General features: G+C 38.9%; 1 protein-coding gene across 2 annotated transcripts; it reads left to right on the top strand.

The window, feature by feature from the left end:
* Window positions 1-1,951: 1,951 nt before the first annotated feature.
* Window positions 1,952-17,147, top strand: si:ch211-161c3.5 (uncharacterized protein C3orf18 homolog). Of its 2 annotated transcripts, XM_052130525.1 has the most exons (6): window positions 1,952-2,227; window positions 11,641-12,062; window positions 14,311-14,336; window positions 15,611-15,737; window positions 16,029-16,062; window positions 16,408-16,495. In XM_052130525.1, exons 2-5 carry the CDS (start codon window positions 11,757-11,759, stop codon window positions 16,032-16,034), a joined length of 465 nt encoding a protein of 154 aa, XP_051986485.1. In that variant the 5' UTR covers window positions 1,952-2,227; window positions 11,641-11,756; the 3' UTR covers window positions 16,035-16,062; window positions 16,408-16,495. The 2 variants fall into 2 exon arrangements, with proteins under 2 accessions (XP_051986485.1, XP_051986484.1); XM_052130524.1 differs by lacking the exon at window positions 16,029-16,062 and having other exon boundaries at window positions 16,408-17,147.
* The last annotated feature ends 110 nt before the right edge of the window (window positions 17,148-17,257 follow it).

The raw sequence follows: 17,257 nt of genomic DNA, 5'->3' as shown, positions 1-17,257 counted from the left end.
CCCTAAATTGCCCGTTGGTGTGAACGTGTGTTGCCCTGTGATGGACTGGCCACTTGTCTATGGTGTTTCCTTACCTTTGGCCCAAGACAGCTGGGATGGGTTAATTCCAGCACTACATGTGACCCTGCATAGGACCATAGAAGATGGATGGATGGGTTCTATATTGTTTTACACATTTTGTAAAAAACATATTTCAATTTGTCAGCTGCCTGAAAAGACTCTCTGGTACAGCACTTCTATAACATTTACAGTTATTTATATTTATTTTTTACTCATTTTGTTTTCTCAGGTCAAGCAATAGTGCAAGACCGAACCAGTGTGCAAAAAAGATAAACAAAATAAGTATTTAATCTTTTTAATAATATCAAAAGAATGTTTGTCCCTTGATTTCAAGTCATTGGTGTTATTAATGTAAAAAAAATATATATATATTTTGAAATTACAAAATCTTGAGGAAAACATTGTTTTCATTTTTCATTGTGTATGTTTATATTCATGTGAAAGACAAAAAAATATATATATTTAATGGTACACTATAAAAAAGTCTGAATTTTAATGGTAAAAGACTGTAAAAATGCAACAGAAAAAAAAACTTTAATTGATTAATGAGTATTAACTGTAAAATACACAGTAAAAAATGTCATATATTTTAAAAGACAATACAGTACATTTTACAATAAAATTTTATAAAAATTACATTTTCTAGATGTATGAATTTTCTGTATAATTAATGGTAAAAATGTACATTATGTTTAACAAGAGAATACATGTGCTTTTTACAGTAAATTATTGTTAAATTTACAGTAAACACAATAATCGGGCGTTCCCACAATTCGCTGCATGACCCATCATATTTCATCAGATTTTATGTTTCTTCTTATTTTTAATATTGTGTATTTAAAATTGAATGTGTCACTGGTGTTACAACCCTTAATTAATTTGTTAAATATAATTAAATAATAAAATTAAGAAAAAGTCAAGTTGACCTTTATGAATAAAAACAAGTGATATAATGTCAAGATGTTAAAAACAAATTATCCATAAGGACTTGAAAATGTCAATATTTTGTTGGAAAGTTTATAATAATAATCAAATGACCTCATACTGTTTTTGGGTGAAACTCACAGAGGAATGTTTGGGTAATTTAAGCACCTCTTTCCACATGCCCATTACTGTATAGTATGTGGAAGAAATCTTTTAAAAATATTACATGATGTTTAAGTACTTTGCCATTTCTATAACATGTACAATTTGTAACATTTTAACATGTCAATAATTTTGCAATATATGAGAATGTAGAGGGGGAGTGCTTAGATTTCTATTCTTGATGCAAATTCTATTTTAAGATTATATATAATCTTTGATTATTTTCTTTGAGAATTTGTGGTCATGATGACCAGAGATTCATTTAAAATGAATAAATAAAGACCGTTTGCAATGATCAATAAGAATATGAGAAACAACTGTGAAATTGTTCTTTTAAAAGTTTACATTTAATAAGACATTCTAGTCAGTCTTTGTTCTTGTAAATGTAAAATGATTGTGCATTCTTTGATCTTTTACATTTAAAATTGTAATAGCCAATCAGATGACAATTGGGGGGTGAAATGTGCTTGAAAATAATGTCACAATACAAAAAAAATGGAATGGTCCTAATTGCAGACTACATTTTCTTAATGCAAAATATGACTTCATATGTTTTTCTTTTGGTTTTGGGGTGGTAATGTCACCTGTTCACATCATGATAGGTTTTGTGAGAGGCAGTAAGGGGTTAACATCCTTGATCTCACTTCCTTGGACGCAAGCACAGCATCTGGTGTGTCCAACCATTAAATCCTATCCTCATCCCTGCTAAGACAGACGGACAGCCAATTTAGCCAATCACAGTTCGCAGCTGCCCACAAGTCAACCAATAGCAATGCAGGAAAGGAGGTGGGACAATTCTGGATCACATAGCTTGGGTTTGTAGCATCCTTGTAGCTGTTGTTGTCTTGTGCATGGAATGAAATGATATGAAAGAAAAAGAGAAAGCAGCAGAGATGGAAGAGGTGTGAATCTGTACTGTGGGAAAGAATAGAGGAAAGCATTTCAGTTTAAAGCTTTGCTGATCTACTCTGCCTACTGAGGAACAAAGGAGGAGGGGTGAAAGGAGAAATTCACTCTCCTTTTTTCCATCTCCTGCTTGGAAAACCTCGAACAGAGATCAGCCACATTTCTCCATGAAAAGGTAGGTATCTCTATCAGCAGCCTATGACAATAGACAAGAATTAGCAAAGCTACCTAACACTTATTTTTACACTCTTTAAATGTTTTATACAATTGGCATAATGGAAAAACACACGAATAATAGATAACCCACAGGAGCAGCAGCATTATTTTGATGCCTACGTAAGTCTGGCTATCTTTGTCTTGAGGTGACCTCTGATTGGTCGAGGACACAGTCTTAAGGGAGCCTGGAGCGTTTTGATTGGCCCGGAGGAGCACACAGACTGTTTGGGATCATGCCAAACATAGCTTTCTCTTAAGTGCCACTATAAATGATTATGTAAGAAGATAATTATAGGATCACAACACCTCTTAAATACACAGATTTCTGCGGCACATAAAATGCATTCCTGTCTTCGGCGTTTGAGCTTTTGGACAGAGAAAATCATCAGATAAAAAATGGAGAGATTGTCACAATATCGACAATTCCCTTACAAAAATCTGATATTTGGCAATGTAACACATATATAATATATATGTTCATGTATGGCTTTTACTTGAACATACACTGATGAGCTGAAACATTATGACCACCCACAGGTGAAGTGAATAACGTTGATTATCTCCTAACAAGGCCACATGTCAAGGTCTGGGTAGATTAGATGGTAAGCAAACACTCAATTCTCTTAGTCAACGTGTTGAATGCAGAAGAAATAGGTGTAAAGACCTGAGTGACTTTGACAAGGGCCAAATTGTTATGTCCAGACGACTGTGTCAGAGCATCTCTGAAACAGTGTCAACGGTGGTGGGTCCCTACTGACAGTGGTCCGAGGAGGGACAAACCACAAACCGGCCGGTCCGAACCAACAGAAGGTCTACTGTGGCACAAGTCACAGACAGTTTTAATGATGTTACGGGAGGAATGTCACAACACTGCATTGTACCTTTCTGCGTAGACACAGTTGACACACGGTCAGAGTGCCCATTCATGTGGATGTCAATTTGACACGTGCCACCTACCGAAACATCGTTGCAGACCAGGTACACCCCTTAATGGCAGTGGTACTCCCTGATGGCATTGACCTCTTTTAGCAGGATAATGCCACCTGCCACACTGCTCACAATGTTCAGGAATGGTTTAAGGAACATGATGAAGAGATCAATGTGTTTCCCTGGCCTCTTTGGAATGTTTTGGACCAACAAGTCCAATCCATGGCAGCTTCACCTCGCAACCTACAGGACTTGACCTGCTGCTAATGTCTTGATGCACCCTCAGGAGTCTTGTATTGTCCATGCCTCGGAGGGTCAGTGCTGTTTTGGCTTGTGTGTGTGTGTGTGTGTAAAATATTATTATATTGCGGCAATGAGAATATTATCTTGACCATCTTTTTTTGCATAGCTGCAATGGGAATTAGTTGGTAAATGTCATGAAAATAATGCCACACAGTAAAAAATCTTAATGGGCCAAAGGAGGTTTCATTTTGTTTCTAAAATGTTTTTTTATTATTTTTGTCATTTTTTTTTTTATTTGGATTATAATAACTGGCGACCTGTCCAGGGTGTCCCCCGCCTTTCGCCCAATGTTAGCTGGGATAGGCTCCAGCCCCCCGCGACCCTGTACACAGGATAAGCGGTTGACGATGGATGGATGGATGGATGGATGGATGGATTATAATAGGGCTGGGACATGCTCTTGACAAGTTTTGTGAGAATCACCCAGTTACGTTAGGTATGCATAATTAGATGTTTATCTGTATAATTTGAGGTTTAATTAATGTCTGCAGCACAAATGGTCCAAGATGAGTTACACAGCAAAGTTAATATTTCGAGCTAGGTGTTTGTTCAGATCTCTGACCCTCATGTGAACAATAATAATAATAATAGTGATGCTTGCCTTAGAAAATCATTAAGTGTGTGAAATAATCAATTATAAATCGTCAGCTATGCAGCAACAGGTGGCTTGTAGTTAGATTAAGAGAGAGAGAGGATGAGAGGGAAAGAAACGGCAAAGCAAAGCAAGAATACATCTGTGTACATTTCTTTGTCATCTCTTACGAAATGCACCTCTTTCAGTGTGGGCCGCATTTCTGGGTACTTGCTTTCCAAGGTACAGTATCAGACTGGTGCTGTGTCTTTTTCTCTGTCTTTGTCTTTGCCATTTTCATACCCACATCCTGTCATGACACCCACTGCTGCCCGGCTGCTGCAGGGCGGGGATAGACGTACCTAACGGCAACAAGAAGCCAAAACACACAGATACACATGAATGCTGTGCAGTGCGCACGCACACACATATACACACACAAAAGGAACACGCGCATGCAAATACGTTACACATACACATACTTCCAGAGAAAACTTGCAAAAGTCTTCAGAACAACTAACATAATTTTTGCAAGGATCAAATTTGATGTTATTTCAAGAAAGAAGGCTATCCTAGAAAATGCAATTTTCGAGGTTGCTTAAAGGGATAGTTCACCCCAAAATTACAAATTTATCACAACTTATTCACCCTCATGTTGTTCCAAACCCACATGACTTTCATTTTTCTGTGGAATCCAAAATACGATTTTGCAAAGAATGTTCACGGCAGTTTTTCAATTTTGTTTTTTGGAGCGAGGGGACAGGAGGAACAACCTGCTGTTTTTTTGCCCCAACATGGTTTTCCTCGTTGTTTGTCTCACTACGCATTATCAAATGAACAACCAGTTCATTTTGGTTGTTTTTAATCAGTCAAAAACAGTTAGAAAAGCATAATGTCTATTTCATGAATCTGAATTGAAATTGGGTGAAAACAGGGTGATACTTAAGTACATTACTTTTTAGTAGTTTTCTCATGAGCTACTTTAAACATTAAGATAATTTCTATAAAGATATTTGTACTTGTATTTAAGGATGACGATTGGATATTTCATACATCATTGTACTTAATGGTGCACTCCATAACTTTTGTCTTTGTGTCATCTTGGACTGACACATTGCGGATTGTATGTGGCATAATTTAATATCAATTGTTTTCAGATGCAATTGTAGTAATTTAGTATTCACAGTCAGCCATGATTACTTTAATCAATGAGTGAAAGTGTCCAATAACAGGACGGTTACTGAGATTAAGTGAGTAGTATCCAGCTGGTCATGTGATTCTAACCCCATGTGCGGACCCTCTCCATGTAAAATAAAACCACTTTTATTAGTTACTGATAAGTTTTGTCATACCACCCACACCCCGATGGGGGCGCCAATAGGGATCTCGCCTGAAATTGCCCTGAGTGTATTTTCTCCAGGAAAGACGAGAGACTTGATCAAATCATAATATTTCGAAACATTCAAAGTTTAAAACAATAACCTATCAAATTAGTTTATAGCCAAACACCGATTAAAACTTACATGCGCAGTCTCACAAGTGGAGACGCGCTGACCAGGGTTCCCCTTGTGATTTAGATTCAGATTTCCAAAAAGTATCGTTCAGACTGCTACACTATAAATCCCAAAAGACAGATTAAAATGTACATGAATTTACATTATCTTTCAATTAAATTCCCAAGTGGAGACACAACACGCTGACCAGGGTTCAACTCTTTGATCTAATTTGACCTATTCAAAAGATGAATTTGCCGATCTGACATCGGCATCACCGAGCCACATGCTGTTTTCATTTGCAGCAGTGTTATTCAATTGCAATAATTAATATATTTAGTCTGTATTTGTTATGTAAATCATCTTCTTAACTACTATTTTCTCCTTATTGTCTAACTGAAGAATAAAGTTAAGAATATTTTGTAAGAATGTGCTTAGGCTATCTTAAATTGCCAATGTTTATAGTTCGCCTACCTTCTTACAAACTATATATTTTATCCTGAAAACTTTTGTAATTTCTTTTGTCTTTAGAAGATTTTCGGTCCCTACATTTTAGTGGCGAGTGAGTGACAAGATATGTCGCACCAGATTTGACATCAGCAATGCAAAACACTATAGGTTATAACATGTTTCATAACCAATCGCGACCTGGCAAGTTTAAATATTCCCAAGCACGAATGACTGTGACGAGGGGAAGATTTTCAGTTAATAACAACTGAAAATTCGATCTGTATCTTACCCAAAGCTATTTTATGGCTTAAGAATACTTTGAAAATAACAAACAAGTCATTATTCGAGTTCACTGAATGAAACGGATCAGTGTAGACAAAACATTTCCTTTAGAAAGAAAGTAATGTCGTTAATTTCAGAGTGAACTATCCCTTTAAACGCAAGTGAATTCTCATGAATGAAAGACGATCTGCGGTTTAGGAGATTCTTCATTCTCATTGACATCCACCAAGATTTCAACAGCATGTTCTCCTATTCTCTATTTTAAGCTCTGAACCTCTTCCCTGCCCCTAGACTTCAGCCCCCACATCCACAAACAAGCGTGCACACCAATCCTAACGGTTGTAATGTGGAAGGAAGCTTGTGGCTTGCCAACAGTATCTCAAAAGCTCACACATCCATATGTCGTCCACAGGGTTCTTACTTGTGTGTGTACACACACACACACACACACACATTCAGTCAAGAGTGTGCAATCACACACAGATTTTCTCAGTGATAGAGCGAGAGCTATCTATCCATGAACTCTATCTATAATTCCTTTTTTTGTGTACATGTTGAGCAGCGAGTCTTGTTCGGGTTTCTTTGAGAGCAATGACTGGAGATTTTAAAAGAATGTCAGTATGTTTAGTAGCAGTTTTTTAGATCAATCTCAAATCAAAATCAAATCACTTTATTGTCACTCAACCATATACACAAGGGCAACAGTGGGTAAAGTCTTGGGTGCAGTTCCGTGCAACATAGCAATCATGACAGTTATGAGAAATATACCAATTTACAATAAACATCAGATTAACACAATTTACATATCTAATATACACATAATTACACACAACACAAAATACAATGTACAGTATACAATACACACTATATAGAATGCACAGTATACAATAAAAATAGTATATGAAATATAGAGTAGGTTGTATTGTGGTGTATTGACATTCAGGCTGTCGGTTGAAAGTCAGTTGCCAGTGTGTTGTAAAGAGAGAATATAATTTATGACCGACCAGTACGAGGTAATAAGATTAATAAAGTGCAGTGCTGATGTATATTGATCGTTACAGATCAAGAGTTCAAAAGTCTGATTGCTTGGGGGAAGAAGCCGCCATGGAGTTGGCTGGTGCGGGTCCTGATGCTGCGATACCGCCTGCCTGATGTTAGCAGTGAGAGCAGCCCTCCGATGATGTCTGTCAGTTCGCACCACCCTTTGCAGGGCTTTGCGGTTGAGGGTGGTGCTGTTGCGGTACCAGCCAGTGATGCAGCCATTTAGGATGCTCTCTACAGTGCTGGAGAAGAACCGTGTGAGGATGTGGTGGTTCATTCCAAACTTCCTCTTCCTTCTCAGGAAGAAGAGGTGCTGGTGAGTCTTCACAACGGCCTCAGTGTGGACGGACCATGTGAGTTCCTCTGTGAGGTGGACACTGAGGAGCTTGAAGCTGATGACTCTCTCCACCGGCGCGCCATTGATGATGATGGGGCTGTGTACTTTCTTTCCTCCTGAAGTCCACTACAAGCTTCTTGGTCTTACTGACATTGAAGGAGAGGTTGTGCTCTTGACACCAGTGTATCAGAGTGTTTCATCATTGTCAGCGATCAGACCTACCACCGTCGTATCATCAGCAAACTTAATGATGGCATTGGAGCTATGTGTTGCCACACAGCCCTGTGGGGCTCCAGTGTTGAAGGTCAGTGATGAGATGTTACTGCCCATTCCAACCACCTGGCATCTGCTTGACAGGAAGTCCAGGATCCAGTTGCACAGCGAGCTGTTTAGGCCCAGATCCCAAAGTTTCACATCAAGCTTGGAGGGCACTATGGTGTTGAATGCTGAGCTGTAGTCTACAAACAGCATTCTCACATATGTGTTCCTTTTTTCCTGGTGGGAGAGACCAGTGTGTATTGTAGATGCAATGGCATCATCAATGGAGCGTCCAGTGAGGTGGGCAGCACAGAGGAAATGTAAACTCTCATTAGTCTCTCAAAGCATTTGCTGATGATGGGGGTCAGAGCAAGTACAATTTTGGATTGCTTTGGTATAGGCACAATGATGGACATTTGAAAGCATGTTGGGACCACAGAGGAGAGGGAAATATTGAAAATGTCTGGTAAAAACACCAGTCAGTTGGTTCGTGGACACTCTGACGCGGCCCAGAATTCCATCTGGACCAGCAGCTGTACAGATATTTACCCGTCGGAAGGATCTGGTTACATCCGCTACAGAGATGGAGAGTGAACTAACCTCTGTTGCTTTGGCCGCAAGAGCTCTCTCTCCCTCGAAACCAGCATAAAAATTATTAAGCTCATCTGGGAGGCAGTGGTGTTCACGGTGGAGTTTTTATTCCCTTTATTCCCTGGCGTTTGTCTGCTCTGATAGTTTTGCGGAGGGTATTACTGGCTTGTTTATGCTCCTCCACGTTCCCAGAATTAAAAGCAGAGGTCTGCACATTGAGTGCCATATGAACATCGCTATTAATCCATGGTTTTTGGTTCGGGTAGATCCGTATAGTTTTGGTCGGTACTACATCATCTACGCACTTCCTGATGAAACAAGTTACCCTATCAGCGTAGACCTCTATGTCGTCATCAGAGGTGGACCGGAACATCTCCCGGTCACGTGATCAAAACAGTCTTGTAGCATCGAATCTGATTGGTCCAACCAGCACTGGATCGTTCTGAGGGCGAGTGCTTCCCATTTCTGCTCGCTTGCAGGCAGAAGCCGAATGGAAGACTGGTCCGGTTTGCCATATGGTGGGCGGGGGAGGGATTTGTAGCCTTCCTGGAAGGGAGAGTAACAATGGTCCAACACCCGGTCCCCTGGTGTGTTGAAACTGATTTGTTGGCAGTATTTTGGTGCGATTGACTTGAAATTGCCTTTTGTTAAAGTCCCAGGTCACAATGAATGTGGCCTCCGGGTGCGTGGTTTCCTACTCACTTACACTCCCATACAGTTCCTTGAGTGCCCGGTCTTTGTCTGCTTGTGGCAGGATGTACAAAGCTGTGATAATGACCGCTGTGCATTCCCTTGGTAACCAGAATGGTCGACTCAGAAGCATGAGAAATTTCAGATCAGGAGAGCAGAAAGCCTTGATAGAATGTATATTCCTCTGATCATACCAGGATTTGTTGATCATAAAACATACACCACCACCTCTGCTTTTACCTGAGAGGTCTTTCGCTCTGTCCGCTCTGTGCACGGAGATCCCCGCAGGTTCGATGGCTGAGTCTGGAATCGCCACAGACATCCATGTTTCTGTAAGGCAGATAATGCAGCAGTCCCTTGTCTCTCGTTGGAAAGAGATCAGCACTCTCGGCTCACAGATATTGTTGACCAGAGACCGAACATTTGCCAGAAGAATACTGGGTAGCGGGGGTCGATTTACGCGGCGTCTTAGTCTGATGAGAACGCCGGCTCTCCTTCCCCTTTTCCGGCTTTGTTTTCGCAGCCAGTAGGGTTGACTTCCAATCACAATACAATGTCACCCTACAAAAATCATGTCATTGATCACCAAACCCAATCTGTTAACCTCCACCCAAACCCTGACTCTCACCACCTCCATTCCTGTTTTCACCAGTTCAGTAGAAGCCAGAACTGATCCGGAGAACTTTACGTCCAGGTCCACCTTCCATTCCATCACATCTTCCACCAATGTAACCAGTCTCAACTCCACGCAGCTGCCAATTGCATCCGTGGAAGGCAACACTCTATCAGTTGAGCTACCGCACAATTTTGATCACACTCAAACAAGCTTGTAAATGTATATGTAAATGTTTGTTTTGTATTGCAAATGTTAAAATGTATTACATTACATGTCATGCACTATAGTAAATGTGTTTAGATGTCATAAGATAGCATTGTGGAAGGAACAGGGTAAAAAGTATGAGTTTATGAACTGATCGGGCTGCCCACACAAAGGGCTCCACTGGCGTGTTTGAAAACAGCGGGTTGGCATTGAGGTATTTCACAAATTCGTTTGCCCATATAATCTTTAAGCTATTAAGGTTAAACCTATTTGGCTTGATGTCCACGGAGGAGGGGCTTGATGAATCAGCTTCAACTCAAGCTCTGAAGTATCCCCCCGGGACTATTAATAGGAGAGGATTAAGAGGGGCAAGATGCCTAGGGTAAAGGTGGAGTTGAGGAGGTGGAGGGATGCTGGAAACAGCTGAGTATATACTCTAGCTGTTAATTGAAAGATTAGATGGACTCACTCCTCCCGAACTTACGTTTAGGAACTTCATTTAAAGTCTGGTTTTCGGTGTGCTATTGCAGAACAAATGTCCAAAAGTGTTTGTCTTTCGTATGCAATAAGGCAGACCACATCCAAGACAAAAAACATAAGAATAATTGTAGAGAAAACAAACAAAAATCTGCAATGTTGGGTTTGAGATAACAACACAGCAGCCATACTTGGTGCCATCTTGAACTTCTGATTCTCAGATGTTCATGAAGAAAATGAATCCTTTCTAATTAAGAATATATAAGTTGCCTTTATCAATTTGTTTCAAGGGGTGAGGTAAGAAAATGGTCTCTCCATGTTCAAAATGAGTTAATCTCAATTGACAACATTTGTGACATATTGCCGAATACCATGAACAATGATACTCAACGAGAGTGTCATCGTTTATTAAAAAAATAGCAGAAGTTGGATGGTTACACTAAGACACTTATAATGGAAGTGAATGGGGCCAGTACATAAACCTTATTACACACTGTTTCAAAAATATTACCACAAGATCACGCACCTTATCTGTGTGAAGTTATGTCAAATATAACAACTTTGGTGTCAAGACAATATAATGGTGTTAAACCCTGTTATCTGTTAAACTGCCTAATGGTGGTAAATCCCTGTTTTTATCACACTTAAATCATGTTAACACATATAATGTTTACGTCTTGCGCCTATATTTGTGAAACAATGTGTTTTTTAACGTCTATGAACTGGCCCAATGGACTTCCATTATAGGTAACTTTTCTTGTATTCATTTTATTTTATTTTTTAAATAAAGGGAAGATTTTTTGGTAACCAACGTTATGGCACAAATGCTATTGATTGAGCTTAACTTGTATTGAACCTGATTATTCCTTTAAGCTTTTAGGATTTCAATTAAGAATAAAGGTTACAGTGACAAAATTATAGTGGCTCCAACAAGTATCTAGACATGCTAAATGTTGCTAGTTTAGATAACAGATTAACAAACAAAGTGGTTGAAAGTTGGTTTGATAGTTTGTTATCTAATGCAATGAAGTTCAGACATTTTTAAGTGTCACGTAAGTGTCAAAATGCATTTTGGGGCCACTGTATCTCAGTTCTAACTAAGCAGCTGACAGACGTCTATTGTTTTTCACAGGATACTTGCCAGTAGTTCAGGAGAGCACCGAGATCCTCATGGCCGAGCACTGGAAGAGGATTAAATGCCAGTAGGGTTGACTTCAAACCCCAATACAACATCACCCTACAAGAATCATGTCATTGGTCACCAAACCCAATCTGTTTACCTACACTGAAACCCAAACCCTGACTCCATTCCGCACCCTCAACCCCACCCTTCCCCTCACCACCTCCATTCCTGTTTTCACTAGTTCAGTAGAAGCCAGAACTGATCCGGAGAACATTACGTCCAGGTCCACCTTCAATTCCATCACATCTTCCACCAATGTAACCAGTCTCAACTCCACGCAGTTGCCAATCGCATCCGTGGAAGGCACAGGGATGGGAATGGTGCTCGTACCCTTTGGCATCATCACAGTCATTGGGCTGGCTGTCGTCGTGGTGAGGAAATGTGAACACAATAACAGAAAAATATATTTCTTAAAGGGATGGTACAACCTAAAATGAAAATTCTCTCATCATTTAATCTCATATCCTTTCAAACCTGGTGGTTGTTACCTAAGAACGAAAAAAGAGATCAAACTGCTAAAGCCTGATATTACGTGGTTCCTGTCGCAACATGTCCGAGGTGAAATGCCCACTGTGTGTCGGTAAAAGAAAGTTACATTTTCTCCCAAACAGATGAGGTTTTCAGTTAATACTATATCGAGCTTAAAATCAACAAAACCTACCTCCCTAACCTAAACCTAACTGATAGTGTCAGAAAAAGCAAATGTGAGATGAACAACAACCACGTAGTTTTGTAGTACTTCGATGACACTTTCAGCATCGCCTTTGCATCGCAGGTGCAACACTCTTATCATTTGAGCTACCTCACAATTTTGATCACACTCAAACAAGCTTGTAAATGTAGGTGTAAATGTCGGTTTTGTATGGCAAATGTTAAAATGTATCACCTTACAAGTCATGCACTATAGTAAATGTGTTTAGATGTCATAAGAGTTTATGAACGGATAATCAGCTGTTTAACTTGTGATTTGTGTGAAAGTGAATGAAGTTGTGGTTTTAGCACCTCTAGAACGAGCTCCATTAAAATAATTTTCAAAAATCTAGGTACATGATTCTATGAGACCAGGTTGAATCACTCTTACAGCGAAAGAAATTGGCATCCCCGACTATCAAAGGGCAAAAAAGTAGCATAAAGGTATATTCCAAGACTTTTGAAGACATCCGATAGCTTTGGGTGAGGAACATGTTTTGAGCAACATGAGGTAGAGTAGATGATGACAGAATTGATCCTTTTAAATTGATTAAAAATATTGTCATTGAATTTTTCTTCTCAACCATAACGCTTCGCATTCAAGAGAATGTGAGACAATCATTGTGCTAATACACTCACCTAAAGGATTATTAGGAACACCATACTAATACTGTGTTTGACCCCCTTTCGCCTTCAGAACTGCCTTAATTCGACGTGGCATTGATTCAACAAGGTGCTGAAAGCATTCTTTAGAAATGTTGACCCATATTGATAGGATAGCATCTTGCAGTTGATGGAGATCTGTGGGATGCACATCCAGGGCACGAAGCTCCCGTTCCACCACATCCCAAAGATGCTCTATTGGGTTGAGATCTGGTGACTGTGGGGGCCATTTTAGTACAGTGAACTCATTGTCATGTTCAAGAAACCAATTTGAAATAATTCGAGCTTTGTGACATGGTGCATTATCCTGCTGGAAGTAGCCATCAGAGGATGGGTACATGGTGGCCATAAAGGGATGGACATGGTCAAACAATGCTCAGGTAGGCCGTGGCATTTAAACGATGCCCAATTGGCACTAAGGGGCCTAAAGTGTGCCAAGAAAACATCCCCCACACCATTACACCACCACCACCAGCCTGCACAGTGGTAACAAGGCATGATGGATCCATGATCTCATTCTGTTTACGCCAAATTCTGACTCTACCATCTGAATGTCTCAACAGAAATCGAGACTCATCAGACCAGGAAACATTTTTCCAGTCTTCAACTGTCCAATTTTGGTGAGCTCTTGCAAATAGTAGCCTCTTTTTCCTATTTGTAGTGGAGATGAGTGGTACCCGGTGGGGACTTCTGCTGTTGTAGCCCATCCGCCTCAAGGTTGTGCGTGTTGTGGCTTCACAAATGCTTTGCTGCATACCTCGGTTGTAACGAGTGGATTATTTCAGGCAAAGTTGCTCTTCTATCAGCTTGAATCAGTCGGCCCATTCTCCTCTGACTTCTAGCATCAACAAGGCATTTTCAGCCCACAGGACTGCCGCATACTGGATGTTTTTCCCTTTTCACACCATTCTTTGTAAACCCTAGAAATGGTTGTGCGTGAAAATCCCAGTAACTGAGCAGATTGTGAAATACTCAGACCGCCCGTCTGGCACCAACAACCATGCCACGCTCAAAATTGCTTAAATCACCTTTCTTTCCCATTCTGACATTCAGTTTGGAGTTCAGGAGATTGTCTTGACCAGGACCACACCCCTAAATGCATTGAAGCAACTGCCATGTGATTGGTTGATTAGATAATTGCATTAATGAGAAATTTAACAGGTGTTCCTAATAATCCTTTAGGTGAGTGTATTTGTTTACCCATGTTAGGTACTGTGGAATAATGGAATGTAATTTTTTTTCCTTTCACTTTTTTCCTTTCACTAGCTTCTGTACATAAGGAAAAAGAAAAGGTAAGAAAATCCAGATTCCAGTTTTACTCCATGTTAAAAATAAAGTCTCTTCACTGGCTCTTCGTAGCACTTTAAGTTCTTTTCAAGAACCATTTTGACTTAATGGTTCTTTGAGCTAAAAAGTTCCTAGTGTTATATTATAGGTTCTTTAGATCATTGTATTTTGTGCCTGGGTTTATTAAAGCACCAGAACATAGATGATTTTCTAAAGTAGGGGTTGTTAAAACTTGGGTTATGTAAAATGTTTTGCATACAAATTATGTTTTGAAACTGGGGTCCAGGGACCACCTGGGGACCGCAATGGTGTGCTTTGGGGTTATGCAGAAAAAAATCTGATATTTACCAAATTTTACATAATTACTGCACTGAAAAAAAGAAAATTCTTGTGGTGAAGTAATCGCAGAAAATATTAAGTACTTTCTAAATTGAATAAGTTTAAGTGTGAACTTGAAAATATTAAGTAAATTATTTGTATTTAGTTCAAACATGTCAATATGTAATGCTCTAGCTTATAAGTAAATATGATTTATTATTGTTTATCTTTACAATGCGTCATCATTTTTCAAAATAGAAAACCTTGCATTATTTATTTGGTCATTTGAGTGCATTTTGCATACTTAAGTGCATACTTGTTTTACTTCACTTTTCGAAGCTGGTGTTCCCAGCATGCACCAGGCTTGAATAATTAATGAGCTTGCACGGTGTCACTGTTTTCAAGTTTATTTACACCGTTTTTATTGTTGATTTTGTTGTTACATTTGGTAACTTCTAGTTGTGTTAAGTCTGAAGTTCATTTTCGACTCAAAATTACCCGTTCATAATAAAAAATAAATAATCTGTGAATTTTACCATCAACATGTTTTGTGCACCAAGTGTTTAGTTCTGTGTGTGCAGATCTGTTTCTTATTTCCATCATGTGGAAGGCTTTTGAATGACATGTCACATGGTACATGTTTAAACAAGTGTTGTATAAGGATAGTTCAAAATGTTAAATTTTGCTTTAGTACAATGACAATATAAAATCCATTAATTTCATCATGTAATTTTTACAACATTACAATTTCCACACAGTATAAGGGAGTCTTTTGACATGAAAATAAACTGTATAGTTGTCGTTACATGGGAAGAAGGGGGTCCCTTGCCCTAAAGAACTTAAGCTAAACATAAATAATAATAATAAAATGTCCTTTGAAAGGGTTCTTAACTGAAATGGTTCTGTCCCAGCATCAGACTGTAAAAGTGTCACTGATAGTGTTGTGGTGTTTTCTCTACAGACTGGAGAAACTGAGACACCAGCTGATGCCCATGTATAACTTTGATCCGGCTGAAGAACAGGATGATCTCGAGCAGGAACTGCTGGACCACGGACGAGACGGAAGCCCAGCAGGACCAAACTCCAAAGTAAGTGTACATTAAGACATTGGGAACGGTAAAAACACATAGGCAAACAAAAATAACAGATTTGTGAGTGCATTCAATGCCAGGTTTAAAATGCAATATTTGTTACTACAGATACCTTGAATGCATTGTGGTGAAAATATTATGTATCCAACATTTTATAAATTATATACATTTAAATGAATAGAAAGTAGCAATAAGACAATGCATTATTAAACTAGCACACCATAGTGACTCCTTTTCATTGATTTGTTTTTCTTGATTTCCTTTTTTACCATTCTCATTTCTCTTAAGTTCTGACACAATGCCTTATGGTTTGATATTTGTGGTAAAGTATCCATCACTACTTTAAATGTGTCTGTTGCCACATCCATTTAATATCGTACTAATACTCAAAAATAACTACGACTTACCTCTTCTACATTTCTCTCTCCAATTCTGTTGGATTGTGATTGACCCCTCTCTATTCTCACTATTAGAGTAACCACAGGTGTAGTTCATCCCATGAACAATGGACATGTTTCACTAATGTTTGACAACCAACCATTTTACACAGTATATCACTTGCTTTTTCATTTAAAACCAACCTCACATTGTTTTTGTGCTCTTTTCGATTAATGCCACTTGGTTTGATATTTTGTTATCTAATGCAATGACATTTCTTTCTTTTCAGTCTCTGAACACAAGTCAAGGTACAACTCAGAAACCCAGTCGACTTGTCTTCACTGATGTGGCCGACGCGATTAATGCATGACAACTGGGAAACTGGACACATTGGACATTTTTGGGATTCAGGAATAACATTTGGATGGGCATTTGGTACAGGGCATTTGGTACAATGACATTCACTGTAAGGACACTTCATTAAAAATAACTTGAACAAAATGTTAGTTCTTCAGGAGAGGACCTTCAACTAACGTTCTTCACTTCCACAACAGAAGGTTGGAGCTATCCAAAGGTTCTGACTCCTTTATTTTCCAAGAACCTCTCTGATTCACACTCATTGTACACAAAACTTTCAACAATTGGAGTTGTCACAATAAGACACACATTGATACTATTGACTTTGGACTTTTGGAGGACTCCAAATGGAACTTTAGACACCTCTTCTATTTGAGAAATCTTACTAGTTTGGTGAATGGCAGGACAACACTTTAATTGATCACAATTAGCTATTTATTCGCAGCTGAAATGATCCCAAGTGATCATTATTTGTCACAAAGCCATTTGTAGAAAAACCTAAGGACGAACGTGTATGTTAAAAGTAAAGAAAAAAATACAGCAATAGTGTTTCAACAGCAGCAAGTGAAATTACTTTCAAGAGTTCCTTTTTAAAAGTTGATTTAGTATTTGTGTAATTCAGATTGTGATGAACGTTGTCAGATATTACTTCAGGCAGTCATTTTAGAAAGACAGCATTCCAAAGATCTTCCATTATGGTGTGAAACTATCTCTTTGTATGAAGCAAAATGAGATTTACAATAAAAAAGTGAATTTGTGTGTGTGTGTATGTACACAAGTAG

Source organism: Xyrauchen texanus, chromosome 7 (genome assembly GCF_025860055.1).
Source record: "Xyrauchen texanus isolate HMW12.3.18 chromosome 7, RBS_HiC_50CHRs, whole genome shotgun sequence".
Classification (NCBI taxonomy): Eukaryota; Metazoa; Chordata; class Actinopteri; order Cypriniformes; family Catostomidae; genus Xyrauchen; species Xyrauchen texanus.
This window is presented reverse-complemented; position numbering and strand designations above follow the sequence as displayed.